The 20,984-nt window shown below is 37.3% G+C and overlaps 1 protein-coding gene across 11 annotated transcripts in view; it reads right to left on the minus strand.

Annotated features, from left to right (window-relative positions):
* LOC108247925 (calcium-activated potassium channel subunit alpha-1) overlaps positions 1-20,984 on the minus strand; it is a 76,539-nt gene that overhangs the window by 43,707 nt on the left and 11,848 nt on the right. For all 11 annotated transcript variants that reach the window (XM_017436362.3, XM_017436353.3, XM_017436426.3 and 8 more), the window contains exon 3: positions 3,323-3,384. In XM_017436362.3, coding sequence (XP_017291851.1) covers positions 3,323-3,384 — 62 coding nt within the window. The remainder of the gene's footprint in view (positions 1-3,322; positions 3,385-20,984) is intronic.

Genomic DNA, 20,984 nt, shown 5'->3' on the forward strand with positions numbered 1-20,984 from the left:
TGTGATGCTGTTATACCTCCTGATGATACTGCATGTGCTTTATTTGCACTATGCTGCTGAGTATAGTATGCTGAATTCAATGGAGGGAAAAGCTGCACAAATCGCTCTAGTCAAGTATCAGTATGAATGTAAAAAATAAAATAAATAAATAAAAACTCAGAATATTTTACTAAAATGAATAGGAAATTTACCTGAAGGCTACCAGCTGAGTGTGATAAGCTTTTGATGTCCACAGCAGAAAGGTGAATTGTGAGTAATGATGTTTTTGCCCATGTCTGTATAAGTCTGTTACCAGAATCTATCATGAGATTTTAATGAAACTGTCAGAAGGTAATTATTGGCTGTGCATCTACCACTGATTAATTTTGGAGTCAGCCTGATTCAAGATGGCTGCCACAGCTAATCAACCTCATCTTACATAAAATTGGCTATACATCAGTGAATTTGACAGATATTGAGCTAGAATTTGGTGTATGAGTGGCCGAGTCATTCACAACACATACTCTAAGCACTAACAAATCAGCCAAGTTATTGCAATATCGCCTCAGATCACATAATATTTTTAAGGTCTTATTTCTCAGCATAAAATGATCCCAATCTAAAACTCAGGTATAATAATATACATTTCTTCAAGGAATGCTAGACCTTTAATTGTTAAATTTTGCTCCTTTATGGAAATTCATGTTTTAATCGTTTTAATTGTGTGAAACTTTTAAAGAAGAAAATGTTGTGTATTGTGTCTGCAGATGGGACAATTTGCATCCAGTGAAGGGAGGAAACAAAACCCAAGCAAAAGAATTCCAGCTCGGCGACTCCCTTACCCAAAAAGGACTTGCTTGAGAATAAGCAACGTTGCTGACCATGAGAAAATATGGTTGAAACCAGCTGACTCCTTATGTGTATTATAAAGCTGTGTGTGTGACAATGATCTATGAGCAAACTGTGCTGAACACTGAGGTGATGTGAAGTACTTTTTGCTCCCTTGCAAGTGTCCCACCTAAAGTTTTATCCATCCTTACGATAAGATTCTGCCCATTTAAGGTTTTCTAGAATGCCCACAATTATTCTTCACCAAAGACACTGGGCTGTATAAAAGCAAGGTGCAAAATAACAGACATTTAAGTAATAATAGTCCATTTAAGTCCTGTCTGATCATTTTAATTTTGAGTTCTGTTGTGTTGATGTGTCACTTTCTGACAGGTCAGCTTTGCCATCCCGGACAAGTTGACCTGACAGGAACCTCAGCAACCTCACAGGACTAATTATCAGAAGTGTTGTTTCTGTTACAGTCTGCTGCTGCCTGAAAGCAGGTGACACAGCACCAAACTTTGGTTTTAGGTGCAAGGCTTGTTGGGCTGATGGTTAGGGATAAAAGACTCCTTGAATAATAGAAAAACCTGATCAAGGCAGAATGATAACAGGAAGAGCCTGCAGTATGAATATGCATGGAAGATCCTGAACAGGTGCTGCAGCATCATTCCACACTGTTGAGTTTCAGATGCACTCACACACAAGGTAAAAACAGAGAATGTAGGTTATTATTCATAAGGTGAAAAGGCACTGGGGGCCACTAGATGCAAGTTTTAAGAACAGAAGGGCACAGGTAGCATCAGTGAGAATGTAACTCTACCGGGGCTTGTCAAGATAATGAAATGAGATCTTGCCTGCAAACCACAACAAAATAAGCCCAGCCTTCAGCTGCCATGTGATCTTATAAGATAACAAATAACCCGAACACTTACTTTCAGTACCTCAGGGCTGATTACACTAGTTCAAAACCCATTTTCTCCTCTCTGCCTTCACATTGCTCCCACTGGGTACTCCTGCTAGGTTTGATAAAAGCTTTTATCTTTGTGTATTTTGCTGTGCCTCTTAATGGCACATCCTGTCCAAACACAACCAGGCTGCAGTAACACTGAACTGTCACACATGCAGCTAAAAGGGCCTTCCACTTCCTCTAGTCTGATGAGTGATAGCAATTGTTTTCAACAGGAAGTTTGCACTTTCTTGCATCCAATTGTAGATCTTGAGAAAAAGCACCAAAGAGGATAGTCTTATCCATTTATTCTTATATAGTGGAGTAATTAAAATCTGTAGTTTAAACAATTAAACTATTGGTCCAAGTATCAAGCTATCTCTCTGCCAATGTGGCACCCGACAGTAAATTTATCCATTTCAATATACAGTACATCATTAAACTTACTTAATCCCCCATAAAAATATCAGCTAATCACCTATATTGCACAGTTTGTTTCTTTGGTACTGTAGGCACTTAAAGCAGTTTGTATTTAGGCTGTTACATTGTTCCAGTAAGATAATACTTCAGGGTATACCCATACTGTTGAAAATTATCAATACTAACTTATCTGTGGATCTAGGAGTACAGCTTTTGACAGAGGTATGTAGTTTTCCAATGGTGGAGAAGAGATGTAAATTATGGCACGTTTCACCACTTGTCCCCTCACTTAAACAGACATGCTGCACCTTGAATTATCCTTAACCATACCCGACCTTTTACAGTTCAGAATTGGTTAAATGGAAATCACTGTGGTTACAAGATTATTTGCTGCAATTTAATTTAATTTCATTTTAATCAAGTTATTTTAATGTGGCACATTTTTTACTTGGTCTTGTTAATTGTTCATGCTGGTGTGTGTGTGTAAAACTGTATGCTGTAATTAAGACCATTTAAACAGAATAATTGACATTGCATTACAAAAAAATGAAGTTCATATTGTCTTGTTTGTTAGAGAAGTGTTTTCTGGTCATTAGAGGGATTTTTCTGACTTACTGAGTTAAGCAGCTGAGTATCATGCAAATTACAAAAATGTGTTAAATACATAAGATTTCCTATGAGCTTTTAAACAGAAGCATCATAGTTTTACCAGAATGGCTTTTCCTGGTTTAGACTACATTATGATCATAACACAGATGGTATGATTAGCTGGTACTCATGTTTATTTTAATTAGAGAAAACTGCCCACAGATGAACTTGTATATTATGTAAAGCCACTTTGCTCTAAATAAACAGAAGTTGTGTTTGAGACTGGCTTCTTGTTTCTCGAGTAGATTTCTTCAGACAGTGTCATTTATAGAGCTGTCACAAGGCTTTATTCCCATACAGACAGGGTTAACTTCCACAAAGTTCCATCTCAGGAATTAATCTCAGGATAAAAAGAATAATATTAACATTTCAGGATGTACCATAACATTATATTCAATGTTTTATACCAGTGGCACAAAACAGGTTAATTGCGACATAAGGAAGCGTACCATCTAATAGTTTAGCATGATGATATTACTCGAGTATAATAATACTTACTTTGAAGAATCTATGAAGTATATTACAAGAGCTCCAATACTGAGCGCAAATACGAGCACCACCTGGGAAAAAAAGAGAAAAGAATCAACTCAGTAAAACTGCAATAATAAAACTAATGATCATTTAGAACATAGGATGAAAGGAAAATACTGATATAGCTGGCAACAAAAAGGTATTCTAGTATCTAAAAATCCCATTCCAGCATCTTTATATTGTTGTTTTTATAACCAAGTTGATTTTTAGACTTAAATAGACATGTTAACACAATAAAATAGCAGGACTGAAAAAGGAAGACAACATAAAATGCAATGCTTTTTTTACAGCACAGACGAAAAATAAATTATACAAAAACCCCAAATATTCTCCATCGAGCACAAACTGTCAAATTTAGGTTTTAGAGGCAAAAGTTGGCAGATCTTATAAGCCTGTTTTAATTGCTAAACAGAAAAAATAAGCAGATTATGTAAATTGGCAGATTGGTTTCACGTTGCAGGAGAGACAAATGAGGAAGGATCAACCTGGAGCTGCCCTTTTCTACAGAAGGATGCTGGTGAATAAATTGAAACCTGCAGCAGGCTGAAGGCTTTCAGAGCAGCCGAGGAGGCATGTTGCAGCTTAATAAACATGAGGTTCAGAGGTGTTAGTGAGAACACAGAGTTGTCAGGTGACAGCGCTGACACCAAGAGACCTAAGGTGAAACTTAATCACTGATGTGTTTGCCAAAGGAAGTTACACTAAACTGTAAGTACAGATTGTTCAAAGTAGCTTAAACTGAGCAACGGTTAAGATAGTTTGATATTATAAAGAAAGTTAAGCTTATGAAGATGGTGTTTTACTTCATACAAGCTCTGCTGGCTCTTGTGAAGATGGAAGATTATCAGAAATCTGTTGTCCAACTGGAGCAAACTCTCTTCAAAGTAGGTTGGAACTACTAAACAAGAGCAGAGTTCACAAGTTAATGTTTTTTTCCCTCCAGTTGTTACAAAACTGGATTTCTGTTGTTTGAGTTTAAAACGCACAGACGCACAATTTGATTGTGATGTTAGATGTGCAGCTCTGCCAATTTATAATGGTGAAATCAAAAGCAGAACAGCTCAGTTTTATTATTGCGAAACTAGTGTCCTAATTTTCTCCTTCGAAGCCTGCGCTAATGTAGATGGAGTCTCAACCCCCAGAGACACAGATATGGACAGAGAGGTTTCTGCCGGACAGCAGAACAAATGTCTTACACTACAGGGTTATCTGCGTCCCTGCCTGGCTTTCATCTATTTAGAAATGACACAATGGCCATCCTGAACAAGAAACCAATGAGCATGCATAATGAATAAGCCCAGCCTAATTCATTTCCATGATGTGAAATTGTACTGTCAACCTTCAACCACTGATGGCTCTGTAATGACAAAAAGCTCCCACATGCATTTTTAATCAGCACCTCGTCTTTGAAAGCTGGAAAATTTCTTTATTGCCTCCAACCGTCCCAGTTTAGGAACTGAAACCAATGTTGGTGCCACCCTAGAAATATTAATCCCGACGCTGACGACGACTCAGCCGTGGCCGTAAATAAAGGCTGCAACAAAGAGTCGTGATTGCGTTTGTCAATCAGATGTCAGCAGATGGTGCCAGCCTGCATCATTCATCCCAGTGACCAGATAATGATGCATCACATCTGGATCTCCAGCCGCCTCGCCGTCATTCGCTGGCAGACGGCTCCGCCCACAAGGGGGCACAGTGAGCTCAGGCTCACAATGAGGACCGACCACCGCACAACAACACAGAGAGCTGCCAACACGCACTCAACTCAATTTGCATTTATTTCTGCCAACACACTCTTCGCTTAATGGTGCCTTCAATTTACAAGCAGGGAGGAAAATCATTTTACAGACAAAGAAAATGTTGAATTTGTCTGAAATGTTTAAAAGAATAGTATTCTATCAAAACGTAATGCACTGCATGGAAAGACTATTTTATCAGAAATTTTATTAAAAAAAGAAATTTAATAAGACATTTAGGTGAGCCCACGAGTTAATGTAAGTCAAAATAAAGTCTTTGATTATTAATAACCAAAGTCCAAATCAAACCTCTTTAAAGTATTTTTTTGATGCTTGTTTGTTTTAAACTTGAAGGATTCAGGTGCTTTATCTCACAAGTTCACCCAAATCTTAAAAAAAAAAAAAGACACATTAAAGGCCTAGCAGTTTTAGACTAAGATCATTTAAACTGAAAAATGGAGTTGTAGCTTTGGTCAAATCTTGAAAATAGGCTCAATCTCATGTCAATTAGCTGTGGTGGCCATTTTGAACTGTACTGACTCAAAAGGTTAATCAGTAATAGATGTACATTTAGTGTTTATTTTTTAATAAAAATCCATCCAGAGGTCCATGAGATGTTTTGCCAACGCTACAGACAAACAAACGCATGCACGTACAATCCCACAGACACGAGTAAAAACATTCTCGCCCTTGGTAGCAAGTGATAAAAAGTTGAAACTCTGGCTGTGAAATATTCAAAAGTTTTGACAAAAGATGTCTAACCAAATGACAGATTGATTTAACAAACATCTTTTTCTGTTTGTAAAACGAGGAACAATAGTATTCTCCATTAAAGATCTTCCACTCTCATTACAAACTACCATTTAAGTAGTACAAACCTCCATCAGGAGTTCACCAACCAGTCTGAAGCACTCGGAAGTCAATCTGCAAATATCAAAAAACTGCACCTTGAAGGGACACCCTCCCTTTATGACCTATTTGATCCATAAATTTGATCCGATTCTCCCTTTAAACGAGAGCTTAAAACAGTAGCAAAGTAAGTGTCACCCTTCTTTCTTCTTGCTACAAAACCCACTCATCCTTCGCTTTCTTCCTGGAGCGTGACTCACCATTGACTGGCATGAACAGTCTGCCAAAAAAGACAGGAACCACATTTTAGACAAGGGGGAAAAATTACTATATGTTGCTGCTGGGGAAAAAAATAATAAAACAGACAAAAACAACTTGTATTCATCAAAATCCAATTTTGCTTTTGAAGCTGGAGAAAAATTGTGCAGTCTCAAAATAAAACAATGAAAAAGCACAATTGAAAGACACTTTTAACTCTATTATAAAGGTTCTGTGAGATGTATTAGGCGGCATTAACGATCACAAAAAGAGATTGATTCAGAGGTCATTTTATTTCACTTCTTCTTCAGGATTGAATGTGGTGGGATGTCAGATTTGCAACAAATTGACTTATCTGTGTGCAACTGGAATGCTGATGTTACAAATGCTGAACAAAGCACTACAACACAACAATCTCCTGAAGTCACACAGTGTCATGCAAAAGCGTAGAAGTTTCGTATTTGCCAATGTGGTGTTCTGTCACACTGGTATGTTTTTGAAAGACTTGTTTGGCTTGCCTTCTGTCCTCTTCTTCATACTCTGTGCTCTATAACTGATGTCACAACTGACAAAGTACCAACTACTGATAACTATTTGACAAAACGGCACTTCAAAAATGACTAAAGACTGTCACTTTAACGTGGACAAAATTTGTGATTTGCACAACTTGGAAGCAAACTCAGAAGCTGGATGAACTTTTCAGTCCTACACTTCTGTAAATCGTCGAGGTAAAGAGCATTCAGTTCATGCAGCTCTTATATAATTTAAATGCTCAGCAGAGCAGAAGTGTCTACTGTTCCTTATGGGTGACTGTTCCACCGCACTTTTCTCTGAAACACATTTTTCTAAATAAAATCACTCAAGGGCTCGCATGCAGAGGTCCAGCTAGACCATCTGTCCCACCTCAGATGCCTCATGTAATAATTAGGTATCTTGTGGAAAAAAAAAAAAAAAAAAGCATAACTACACAAATATACATTTATATAACTGCATGCTTATGCTTCTTCATATGATATGTTTTGATAGAATATTGAAATAATTTGGAACTTTGCTCCATTTAAACCAAGATAACGCCTCTTTAACCAATAAAAGCAAGCTAAATTTTAAAATTTCAACAATAATTCTATTTTATAAAACAATCTTTTTGTTTGTAGATTGACAGTACATCACTGCATAAACCAACCTACCCACCCGTCTCAAATGTTGGTTTTATTTCGTCTTGATGTTTGTGAGGTTCCAGGAGACTTACAGGTGCTGTAAATATTTATGTGACGTTTTGACTGTCCTCCAACAGTTTATCCTTCACCCTGAGTGATACCAGCAAATTAGTGTGTTTATGGCAAACAGCCTTGAAGACAATTGACTGGAACCTTGACCTTCTGACACTGAATGGAAATTTAGGACATTTACAGCGCCATTACTGTTGAACCCTGGCTTCTTTACAGCTGGCGGGACACATGCCGGAGCATCTGTGACAGCAAAGGCAATGTCATCTTTGAAATCGTAAAAAGCTGGATTAAGGACATATAACAGTAAATGTTCTAATGAAGCATATAGCAAACTAAAACTTGAATTTTTGTGTGTGTGATAAATCAAATATCTGCTCAATTTTCGATTTTTATCCCAATTACACATGGAAATAAACTACTTTCAACTACAGGTTTTAAAGAGGTGACCAATTGTGTCTTTAAGAGACAGCTGTGTCCCTCTTCAGTTCAGACCTGTTCACTGGCAGCGGCTGCATGTGCCCCATGCCTGTGGCGACAGGCAAAAACACAACATGCATACTAATGGGGTCTCAGATAGTGCTCCTGAAGCCTGGCGTCCTCCTCAAGCGTGAGCTTAATATAACTAACACAGCATGTGATTCATCCACCGTCTCCAGCCTCTTTGGTCTGAACAGGAACTTATGAATGAACCGTCAAAACCATAGAATCAGTGGAAACTTGCTTTTCTGTGTTTGGTCACACTCACACGAAGCTCAGACAAAAAGCACAGACTAAAAAGAAGCTTTTAAAAAAGGTTTTTTCTTTAATTCCATTATTGTCATGAAGCACAAGTGTCAGTTTTGTTTGAAAGCAACAGATGTTTTGGATTCATTATTTAGGTTTTCAGCTTCCCACCATCATAAATGATCAACTGTGACCATATAATGAGCATAGACTTTTGTTAAATAATCAGCTTAAGGCTGAAAAATAACTCAATGACATTTTGTGTACCTGAGTGTTTGAATTACAAACAGGAAGTCCAGCTAATTGGTCATTCTATTTTAACAAAGGACAAACAAATTATGTTTTAGACAGTTTAAAAAATCCAATGAAAATTCTAGGCAGACTGTTTGACTCAGCTAGATTTGAATATTCAACTAAAACAGCACAATCCCACTTCAACAAAACCCCAACCATCTGAGTAGTTATGAGCAGTCAGTAGCTTGCACGCAGCGCCAGCAGTCAAAGTGATATCAGATTACAGAACCAGGGAGAAATTCTCATTGAGGAGTCAAACAAACCACTAATGAAAACAGAACCATTGTAAGAACAAATTCAAGCCAACTAAAACTTCAAATTAAACCGTTTAAGGAAATGCCAAATCAAACTTTTTTTTTTAATCAAACCATTTTATTTTTCTTAGTATGTGACTGGGTTGTGACTGATGAGGAGTAGTTCGCAAACTGCATTTGTGAAAGAGCTTCTGAAACGTCTTGAAACATTTGCAGAGGTTTACAGTTTCCTTACACAAGTTAGGTCCCCTAAAGAGAGATGAACTACTCCTGGTGTCTTGATCTGATCAGCAATAGTGTGGCGTTCACTTGAACTGCAAGAAACGTTTTTAGGTCAAGTTGCTTCAGTTGGCAGAAATTAAAACTTTTTGTACTTTCTATAATAGGTATAAATTCTCTACATTATCAAAAAGAAAAAAATCGCAGGTTTAATGAATTTCTGTCAGATTGGAGTGCCTCCCACTGCAGTTAATTTTGTATTGATAACTTGTGCAAGTTACTGACAGAAATGACATTTCCCAGTAATAACAATTCATCTCCTGCTGTGTCAAAAAATAAATAAATCCCCTGAAAACCTCGAATCATTCTCAAGAGGAAAACCCAGCAGGGCGGGCAACGTGACTTTACATTCACTGTTAAAGCACTCACTGCTGGGTTTTTCAGATGAACAAAAACTTCTGTTTAGTTTTATTTCATTTTATTACATATACAATGCAACTTTTACAGATTTGACTTAAATGAGTGAAAATTCCATCAGCTTCATTCCTTACATTTTTTAAAGCAGTGCACTTCATTCATCTCTGAGATATTCTGTACATCTGCCTCTTCTTTGTTGAAATCTCAATCCCACATTGGCAGAATGTGTGACATTACTCATCATCGAACAAGATTACAGTCGTTTTATATAATGGACTGCAGTCTCGGATGACAGCAGCAAAACGTTGATAAGTAATACACAGATTAGCCAAAAAATAGGTGTGTGTGAGCTGGAAAATATCTCATTGTGTGTCATTCTGATCATGCCCAAGCTGCTTCGACATCAAGTGATTCATGAATGAGGTGTGGCTCAAGGATGCAGGGATAGAGTTGTTCAGTGTGCCAAAATGATTTCCACATGCTCTGGACTGGTTTATCAAGGATGAAAGAGGGGGAATACAGAAATATTGGGTTATTGAGACAAGTTCAAATGTGATGAGAAAAGGCGGCAAAGACTGATAAATAGACATTTTAAAGTTGTACACCTATAAATAAGATGGTAATAAACCAGACTGAAGATTTTACAGTAGGTCAGCTCTCCTTCCAGCAGCAAACCACAAAGAAACCACAAACCCCAGTGGTGTGCCGGCTCTACCTTTGATTACATCCAACTAATCTGGCATCATTTAAATAGCAACATAACTAATCATCTCCTCATTTCCCTGTAGAAATGTGCCAAGTGTCGGATGAAACAAACTATTTAGCCACAGGAAGCAGTGAAAAGAAGGTGATAATGATAAAGAAAAAGGTTGCTTCCTTGGAGAAATCATTACTTGGTACAAACGCTTTGATCATTCCAATACATGCAAAAGCAAATATTCTTGGATGGTTTGTACTGTACCTGATAAACCTTCATGCCTTCACAAGTTTCTCCAAAGGTTTTCAAAGTTTCAGAACCTTTGGAAACAGTTTTGATGCAGAATGAGTTAAGTGTATATTCATTTTTACTCCACACTTATTGTTTTTTGTCTTTTATGAGAGACGTAATCATGGTCCAGATGTTGAAACTGCATGAAAATGGGAACTTGGGCTTTCTCCATTCACAGTTCTTATAATTAATACAATGGGCACCAGAGTTCACGACTATATTTCTTTGTTCTCTAAACCACTGTTGGTGTCAGGCATGCGGTACCATCTCTCTCTAGCTGTCCTATCTATTGTAAAAGGTTTTGCAACATGTTAATGTGCAGATTTGCTTAAGTTACAACTCAAAAGTATTCTTCACACAAAAATTTGACTTAAACTAATCAACCAACTTGTGTGAAAACTGCTCAGTTCCTGCTGCAACTCAAGGATGTTGATGAAATCTAATCAAATGGAAAAAAAACCATAACAACTACTTTGAGGCAGAGATGGTGAAATGGTGCATACCACTGCCCACAAAACAATGGGAACTCAGTGTGCTGGGCACACCTCCCTCACCGTTTCAAAACCTCAGTCTTCTACGATGCTCCGATCAACATAGCCCTCAAGTTTTCATTTCAAAGGCACCATGCCATGTTTATTCTCATAACACTGATCTGCTGAACACTTTCATGTTGTACTTGTTGCCATGTTAGAGCCCAGCCAACAGCACTGTGATTCAACTTAAACTGAACAATTCTCTTTCAGCTGGGAATCCCTGGAAAGCTTTACAGACTCTGGGTGTCTGGAGTGGACAACTGTAATATTTAGACTTGTGCTGCATCATTCTGAAACCTTTTCAGGGAAGAGTACATGTATCCAATGCTGGGTTTCATCATCTTTATAGTTGCGAGGGATATTTTGCTCTCCTTTTTAAACTTCCTGTGGAGCCACGAGCTGCAGCTTCCACATCATTGGGATCACTGCCCACATTACAAAAGAATAAATGTGCTATTCAGCAATAATGTCACTCCTGAATTTAAATGCTTTCCTTTATGCTGAAAAGCAAAAACAGAATTTACAAGCTAGCCAGCAATGCTTCAGAGCTGCTAATGCAGCAAACACGTTGTGTTTTTATGCAGAGAATTTTAGTTGTTCACAAAAACAATGAAATGTTAAAAGACAAGTTTCCTGTAATGTTTCCTTAAACTGAAAATGGATAAATATACCCTCTCCACAAAAACAGTCTTTGATTTATCTTATGATTGGTTCTAAAAACTGAATGCAGCAGCGGTGAAAACATTTGTCAACACTGTGATATTAAAAATGAGGGGGGCGATTTATTCTCCGACCAACATAGCCCTCAAAAGTTATTTACTTAAATGTATTACCACAATCCATTTTGGTTAAAAAAAGCCTCTACAATCATTTCAGAAGTTGTAACCAGTTTCCATCACTGTATGCATTTCACTAAAACACAATTTATGAACTATTACTAGCATGTCTGATCAGTTACTAATTAACCACATTAGGAGAGCAAAAATGTCCCTTTGAGGTCTTTGCAGGAGCTTCATTATTTATTTACACACTTTTTCAGTAATGTAGCAGTCTTCGCAAATCCTTAGTGAAGAAAAGGGTCATTGGTTTGTGACTGACCTTGTTTTTTTTTTATCTGCACAGGCAAAGTAAACGTGGCAAATTAACCAGTTATAACACCTGCTGTGCTAATAAACTTAGTTTTTACAAAAAAAAATTAATACTAGTCATGACAGTGGCAGTCGCAGTCTTCAAACATGAAGTAAGATCATATCAGCTGTAAGTCCTGCTGAGTACTAAATAGTTGAAACTGAACCTTTTCAGAATAAAAACATCCTCTGATTTGGTCATGTAGATGTAAAGTCTGACCCTGATTAGAACTGACAGATACGGTGGCCGTCAGGTGCAAATGCGCAACAAACGGCGAAACGAACTGCAAACACATGAATGATGCAAACAGAAAAACGCTGCACAAGAAAAATACTGCAATCACAGAAAATAAACAGAAGCAAAAACATAGAACCAACAAAACAAATGCAAAGGAAAAATGCTGCAAATACCAAAAACACCAGCCAGTAAAAGAAGCTGCAAACTCTCTCCACAAAACGGAAGTGCACCAGACCACTAGGGGGACTCTAGGCTGGATATTGGATATTTGAGCACCACGGATTCAGCGGTGTCCTTCCTTGACCCGGCTCTGGAAGTGAAACTAAACACGGTGGTTCACTTAGGGACCATCAACACAGTACAGAACCAATGACAAAAAAATTAAATAAACCTCCATGTAAACATCTGCCCAAGAGTTAACGTTGATTGGTATCATTAGACTGGACAAATAAGACACACCTAATTGTATCTGATTTTAAATCATTTTACTTTTTTTTTTTATTTTTATGAAAAGTTTGTTGCTTTTTTAAAAAAGCTTTCATGTCTTTGGACCAGATGATGAAAAATGAATGAATTGTTTCATTAGGTGGATGTTTCCTATAAGTCCAGTCTAATGAAACAATTCAACATTAATTTTTCATCACCTGGTCTGAAGACATGGAAGCAACAAAACTGCTAATTAACTTTCCACTGACACAGTTCCTCCACTGCAAAATGAAGCGCCAAATGACCAATTTCACAAATTACTGAGACAATGGTGCTCAAATCAACTTTAAACTGTTCAAACAAATCCTGAGCAACATCTCAGACAAAGATTATTTCTCCATGTAAACAAAAGGTAAATATGCAACATTCTTGAGAAAACATGAAACAAACACTTTCAAATGTTACAAAAAGCCTCTAGGACTTCATTGGAGATTTATGAACAAGGCTATTAACTGAGAAACACGAGTCATCCATTTCCACCAAGAGCTGAAAAATGCTCCAGCCTGTTTTTTAAAAAATCTGAGACTTTGGAATACTTATACAATCCTCTGTAAATCATTCCCAGTAGCAAATGAAAAGAGTAAAAGAAACATCACTATATTCTATGAGTAGTGACTGTATAAATCCTTGGATTCTTGCAAACAGTCAAACTGTTTGTATTTTATCTTAACTAGAGTCTGGCAAAATTTTCAAAGCAATGTCTTAAAGTTGAAAGTTTCTTTGTTGCTGGTTAAAAAACTCAGTTATTAGGTTTTAAGAGTTAAGGGTCGTGTTCATGTATTTGGTGAAACTTTTAAAACCCTCTAGCAGATTAAGCGTAAAATAAAAAATACAATAAAAATTTACCCAAGTGTTCCTATACATATAAAAATATCAGAAAATATGCTTTAGTTATATTGATCTGAAACCTTAGAGCAATTAAAAATAATTCAGAAAAACGGATTTTGTACATTACCGTACATTAGTGTCGTATTTATAAAAGAGTTATACATATTTGCTGCCAATACATCTGATCCCTTAACATTCATGTTTTAATTTTCTGTTCTATTAAAGGATCTTTTTTTATTTTATTTTAATCTGTCCGACAGCGCAGATCACCAAATCTATCTCTGAAACACGTTCCTGCTGCAGTTATAAATCACATGGAACAGCTGAGTTTCACCTAAAGTTTTATTTGCATAAATGCAACAATATAAAATTAATTCTTTCAAGTAAAAACGAATGTATCTTAACTTTGTGAAAGCTTCAATCTAGGTGCTGAATTAATTTAATAGTACATTTCATTTGCATTCATCGCTTCCCTGTTTTTATTTAGCACTATTTTTGTGGTTTCTTTTTATTTCTTTAAGTGAAACATGTTTACGGACACATTTAATTTAACATTACTGCTGATTTCTGCTGTTACTTAAATTGTAAGAGTGGTTATTGTTTTAGCACTCACAGAAGAGTACACTTAAAGTATCTCTGTAATTATTCTCTTAAAAAGACAGTAGCCTGATATTTGTCTTGTTACCATTAGCCACATTGCTAAGATATTAAAATAGTCATGGTGGGTAAAGCACTCAGACACTGGATCTCTTAAACCTTTGGCAAGTACACAAAAGTGCTCAGTTAGTGTTTCATGTTGTATAGATTGCACAGTAACTACCTACAGCCTGAAACTGGATCCTCTGTTTGACAACAGTCTCTGTACATTCTGAGCGATTTGATCTATGGAGCGCTGATACCGAGCTGTGAAAACAACGCTATCCTTGAACATTTTGGGTCAACCTCAGCGGAACAACCCTGCTTCTCACGCCAAGTCCATTTGGGATTCTTTTTGCATTTTATAAACTCTAAAGAGCCACGATTGAGCCTCTCTCATTAGACCAAAGCAGCATGTTCTAAATAAGAGACTTAAACTTTTCATTCAACAGTTCCCATCATAATTCAGATATTAAAATACCCACAAACTCCAAATCCCAGAGTGGCTTAGCCGTGATTTAAGCTGCCCTGGAACCTTCCCAAAAACTCTCACAGTGAGGCGTAAAGAGCTTACTGTAGGATGGGAGGGGATGGATGTCTGCCCCAACAAGCTCTTCCTCTCGCTCAGCTAAAACATTAATGTTCCTGACTTGAGATTTTTTTTATTTTTGAAAGAAAAAAAGACTAAAAAAATGACAAGGAAAAACCTGATGTGTAATTTTAAGGATTAAGTTGTGTTCAGGATGAATGATGTGCAAAGAAGCAGACAGTTTGCAACAAATTGACCAAATATCTAAAAAGTGTTCTGAGTTATAACCCGTTTCTGTCACTAATTATTCTTTTTCTCTAAGTAGATTTGGTAATTAATCAAGCTGATCTTGCCAGGAAAATAAAAAACCTGCTTTATGATAAGTATTGTTTAAATGTTACCTCATTTAAACCTCCTTTCCATGAGCAGCATTTGAAGATTAGTTTTCAATCGCGTCCAAGTTAAACACAACCATTTGTTAGTTATGTAGCAAATATCTTCATAGAATTTGAAAAACCAAATGCATGTCAGTCAGGTATTTATCATAAGACGGCTCTCAAAATGGGTTTTGAAGATGGAGAAAAAAATGCTCTTACCATCTCCACAGTTTTAAACACAATGCCCCTCTACTGAACTAAATATACTCTGATTGTTTGCGCCAGTTGACATCCTGTCAAATATGTGGCTGCCTAACATAGAGGAGCTTCAAATTAGAAACAAATCCTCACCCCTTGGCCCCTGAGAGATGGTAATTATCACACCTGATACTCGCTGGTGTTTAAAACTAAAGCAGACATTGCTCTGAGAATTTGGTTCATGTGTGTGCGAAGCGTTAAAGATCAAGCGACTCTACGCTGAAGCCTCTACTGGCCACAGGTCAGGACATCCACAGATAACTCTGTTAGGACACTCAGACTGGTCTGTATATCACACTGAGTTGAAGTATAAAGTATAAGCAACATCCACAAGACGGGCAGTAAAGTAAGAAACCAAACAGTGCATTTCCTGACTGAACCACAAGCATTTTCTACAGATGCAGTACTTTCAGCTCGGAACATGATTGTGGTAAGATAAGGTGACACACGATGCAAATCAAGCTGCTACTTCTATACCATGGCTCATCCATATTAGCTAAAAAAAAAGCATGAGAAAGTCTTTACAGCTAGTTATGTTTTATTCCCACTTAACATTTATAAACTTTGTCGAGCTGCTGTTAAAGCTGTTAGTAATAGCTAAATGTTCAGCTGACGTACTCGTTGTGTTAAATGGATGTGCTAGCAGGCCAACTTTTGCTACTTTGCACCAAAAACAATAACTTTAATTATCTTCGACAATGATTGAACAAACTGTAGTTTTATGAAACTTCTTAATGTTTAAAACATTAAGTACCTTGATCAAACTCCAACCCTTTGCAGGTTGCACCTTTATTTGTTCAATGATAATAAAATCTAAATCTACCACAATTAGGCACCAAAATGGCTTAGAATGTGATTTGTAATCTATGAAGGCAATACCTTTGATATCTAAATGGTTCAGAACAAAAACTTTTGAGACATGTCTACATTTTTGCAGAAGGAAATTGTGCACTAACTGTAATGCTGTTATCAGACCTCCCAGTTGTATGTCACAATAGTTTGATTTTGACTTACAAGACAAATGTTCTGGTAATCTCTAAAGAGTATAATTCCTGTTTGTTCCCAGGTGTTTTGTAGTTATGCTTCTATTGTCACTCCTGTACATATCCAGCAATAACATAATGGTATTTCAAAAATGGAGAGAAGCAAAGTTTAGCAGTAAACTCCATATAGACAGAAAAAATATCCAGTGACAATGATTGGAAATGCAACTCAGAAAATAAAGTGGTCTCTCTCTAGTTACAGTTTAAAATCAAACTTTCATAACATTTTTTATTCATACCTAAATTCATTCATGCTTGATGTTGTTCAAAGATCACAGCTGGTTAGGAGCCTTCGCCAGCTGTCATCAGATAAGAGGCGGGGTACACCCTGGACTGGTTGCCTATTCATCACATAGTACCCTTCAGTCATGTTCAGCGGTGTGTAAATGTCTCTAATTTTAAAAGACAAGTTCATTGGCAGAATGGCAGAAGGATTGTCAAGGATTACTTGTGTTACTTTTGACTACAGGGGAAACAAAAGATGCAACAGAATAACTTTAGCCTCGCATGACATTATTTTCTCCTGGAACGCTCTCACAAAAACAGGCCTGACAGCTGCTGTTCTCTGAAAATAGCGTCAGACTTAAAGGCGAGCAGAGAGTCGAGTGATGCTGCCACATTGTTCATTCTGTTATCTGGGGGTGCAGTATCGCATACGATCCTGTTGGCACCGGAGTCCACAGGTGGCAAACACCAACTCTTCTCTGCTACACGGCTGCAGTAGAGTTGAAAGTATCTCCGTTACATACAGCAACAACCCTGACGCCCTAAACTGAAGCCAAGGGTCAAGTGGGAATGTCAAAAAAAAGAGAATACTGTATCGTGCTGAATCGAACACAATGGAAAATGTGCAATAATGGAGCAGCAATAAGCTGAATTCTCCGCCGTATAACAAGGGCTTTGATCAGTTCAAAACAACACTAACAAGTAGAATCATACTGGGTGATCATTCCCACAATAGTGCTCGCTCTTGCCTTTTTTCCATCCTTTCCCCGTCTTTGAGTTTTAGGCAAAGAGCTTTTCCATGTAGCAGCACAGTTATTTTCAAAGGCCTTACGAAGACAAGAGTGTGGGAATGGGTCGTTCTTTACCACTCAGCTGCTCCAAAGCAACATTATAAGTTGGTAAAGAAGGTCAAGGAAAAAAAAGATGACTATTACTGCTAATAATTCTTCCACTCCAGTAAGCATAAACAACTTTTAGTTAGAGTTTAACTTAGAGTTTAGAAGTGACATAGCTGAAGTTGAAACCTTCTACTCAACAGATTTGAGAGTTAAAGTCACTAAGAAACTAGTCTCTATCCAAATGTTGCATGTTACTGCTGCGAGTTTGGTTAGAAGGTTGACCAAGTTCCAAAAATCTTTACGAGTCCTTCACAAGTCTGTTTTTCTTGGGATTTAAGCATTAGAAAGCTCCAACACTAGCATCACTTCTAAGAGTTAAATTAGAATGCACAAACAGTGGAGCTTCCAGTTTTAGTCAAGTAATCTCTCCAAAATTAACACAAAGGCCTAATTTGTGCAATGGGGTTTGACTTTTGAGCATCAAACTGATGTAAGGTAAGTTCTTTCGGCTGCTCCCTTCTTCAGGGGTTGCCACAGCGAGCAAACTCCCACGAACAATTTGGCAATCGTTTTACGCCGGATGCCCTTCCTGCCGCGACCTGGGCTCGAACCTGCAGCCTCAGGATTACAAGACCAACTGTATGTAAATAAAAAAGTCCAACAATATAGCACTTATCTCAGTATATCTACAGTATATCCTTTCATCACATGAGAAACCCCTGGATGTTAATGGTACATGTGTATAAGCTAAATTTAAGCTTACATTCAAAACTTTCTGCACATTAAAATTAAATGTAATCTTATCTTCATTACTAAAACTAATCCAAAAAAGTACTAAATGTTTTCACCATGGTCTTAGGGAAATTTCATTTAATTTTTTATTAAATTTTGGACATCTAGACCACCTTTGATTGCTTTTTTCCTATTTTTCTGTATTCACTGCTGTGCTGACTGCAACAAAGATTCAAATGTTCAGATTTAAATTCCTCTCATGTGTTGTATTTCTCAGTTCTTGCACTCAGAACTGTGGTGGAAAATATACTTTTACCCAAAATGTCAGAGGTTTAATCCCTTAACTAACATCCTGCATATTTTTTGGATTAATAAATGCATTGCAGCACAAAAAAAAAAACCCTGTCAGATTAAAATCAAATACAAAACAAGCACATTTTTCTAAATAAAATCTTACATTATGATTCATATTAATAGCAATTGGAGCTAAAATAAAAACATTATGGACACCTGGGAATAAATATGACACCCTGTGGTGACTGTGAGACAATATCAGTCTAGTTAAAAAAAATAAATTACAAATATCCCTGACACTGCAAACTCAATAGTGCCATCTTTCAGTTCTTCCATTAATAGAAACCTGGTCTCTGACCAGAATAAAAGAGCTGTGACATCCAAGCCCCCCTATGGACTTCTAGAGGCAAGCACACGTGGGCTAAATGTCACTCAGCATGGTGCCATCATTTAAGAGAAATTTTCATTTTCCAACAAAATGCACCAACCTAAGCCTCAGTATGTCACAATCTTTAAATTGCGTGATTCCTGAATGCATTACCTCAGTTGCAAAAGGTACAGACACATGACAGAGAGCTGTAGCTTGGGGCAGGTCTAAGTACATTGACCGTTCAGTCACCAAAGTAAGTTGTTTGTTTTGACCTGAGCAAACAGCCGCGTGATGACATTTGTGATGAATGGGGAGGGTGGTCTTGTATAATGCAAAAGTGACTGGGGGGGAGGGGAAATGCAATAATGCACAAACTGACAGATGGGATCCTTCTGTGTCCCCAATCTGCAGTAAACTATGTTCTTACATTCAGCATGCTCCTCGCCTGTCCAATTGTATTTGAGAGCCTGAGAAGCAGAGCTCTGATCTGCAGATAAACCTCACGTACTAAAAGGTCATCAGGAAGTGTCTTCCCTGCTAATCAAATATCCGTAAAGGCAAGGCCTGATCTTTTAGAATCTGGTGAGATGAGAGACCAGCCAGGCACATCTATAAATCAGGCCTTCAGGACTTGCACGGGGCAGCTTGCACCTGCCTGTCACTCAGCCTTCACATTCAGAGGTAAACACCACAATTTACAGTTCACATCCTCCATGAGCAGCGTGTTGCATCCTGGTTGTAATCTGTCATAATGCAGCTGTTGAGTTTAAGCCCTATGGTTTTAGCTTGACTCTTAGGCCCTGTTCACACGAAAACTGTTTTTTCCAAAACAACCTTTGTTGTAAACACACCACCGTTTCTAGAAACGCCTTCATCCACATGAAAACGACAAAAACAACAGTAACTTTGCCAGGCCTGGATGTGATGCTGTAACACTGTACCCAGAGTGCAACTGTATAACATGCTCCACACCTTGTTTCTTTTTTTTTTGTGTATTTTTGTGAAAAACTAAACACAGGAAGAAGAAGAAGACGACTCCCTCAGGTTGTGGGTTAGATTAAAGCTAGGGCTGTGGCATCATTTTCAACAAGTTGTGTTTTGGCTGTCTATATGAAAACGCAAAAACAACATAAGATTTTTTCACTCTGGAACCAGTTTTTACAAAAATACCATTTTGGGGCTTCTGAGATGCCATTTCAGTGTGGATGCAAAGTTGAAATGATTTAAAAAAATAAAAAACTTTAGCATATTTACAAAAAATGCTCCTGTGTGGACAGCCCCTTAAATTCAATAACCTACTTAGGTTGTTGAGTTTAGGACTTCCTATTTAGACCAAGTCTAATCAGTATTTTAACTTTTGTGCAAAGTCATGCACTGTGTTTAGAAAACTGCATTAGATATAGCTAATGAGTTTTCTAGCCCACTTTGAACATTTTGTTATTAAAATGTTTTTAAATCTAAATCTTAACGTACTTCAGTGCAAGTCACATACTTTCTTTGCTCTTAAGGATGTTTCAGCTTCAGTTATAACTGAACAGTGGGGAGTTTCAGGCTTATAAAATGCATTTGGGAAGAGTTTTTGAAGTCACTTCAGCAGCATTACGTGTCCTGAATCACCTGATCATCAGTGGACAGCTCTACATCCGTGTGTGAACACACGGCAGGGAAATCCACTTATGGAACAATAACGTAAAACTAAAAAAAACATTTCTGGATAAGAGGTGAAACATCTTCAAGGAACAAAATAATTATTCTATTGCCGGCACTTTAACTTTTTAACATGCCTCAGTTGTCTTCAAGAGTGAAGATGTACTCACTTGAATTTACGGCACTGAGGTAGCCTGACTTGCAAATATATTAATATGCAGCTCGTTAGGCTTGATGTTACTTGAAACACTATTAATGACTCTCCAGGAATTAAGTTTAAGATTTTATTTAGTAAATCTTGTCAAAGAATTGGTCAAAATAACCTGAAGCAAAAGCAAAAAGGTTGCTTGCAAACATTAAATGCCTGAATATTAAATCTATTTGAATGTTTATTATTCTGCTCTTACGTTTCTTTAAACGACTACACATTAAACACAAGCACAGAACACTCTTCCTCTTTTATTTAAGCCATCACTTGCTCATGCTTCCTAGTAAAACTC

Source organism: Kryptolebias marmoratus, linkage group LG17, assembly GCF_001649575.2.
Source record: "Kryptolebias marmoratus isolate JLee-2015 linkage group LG17, ASM164957v2, whole genome shotgun sequence".
In the NCBI taxonomy this organism is placed as follows: Eukaryota; Metazoa; Chordata; class Actinopteri; order Cyprinodontiformes; family Rivulidae; genus Kryptolebias; species Kryptolebias marmoratus.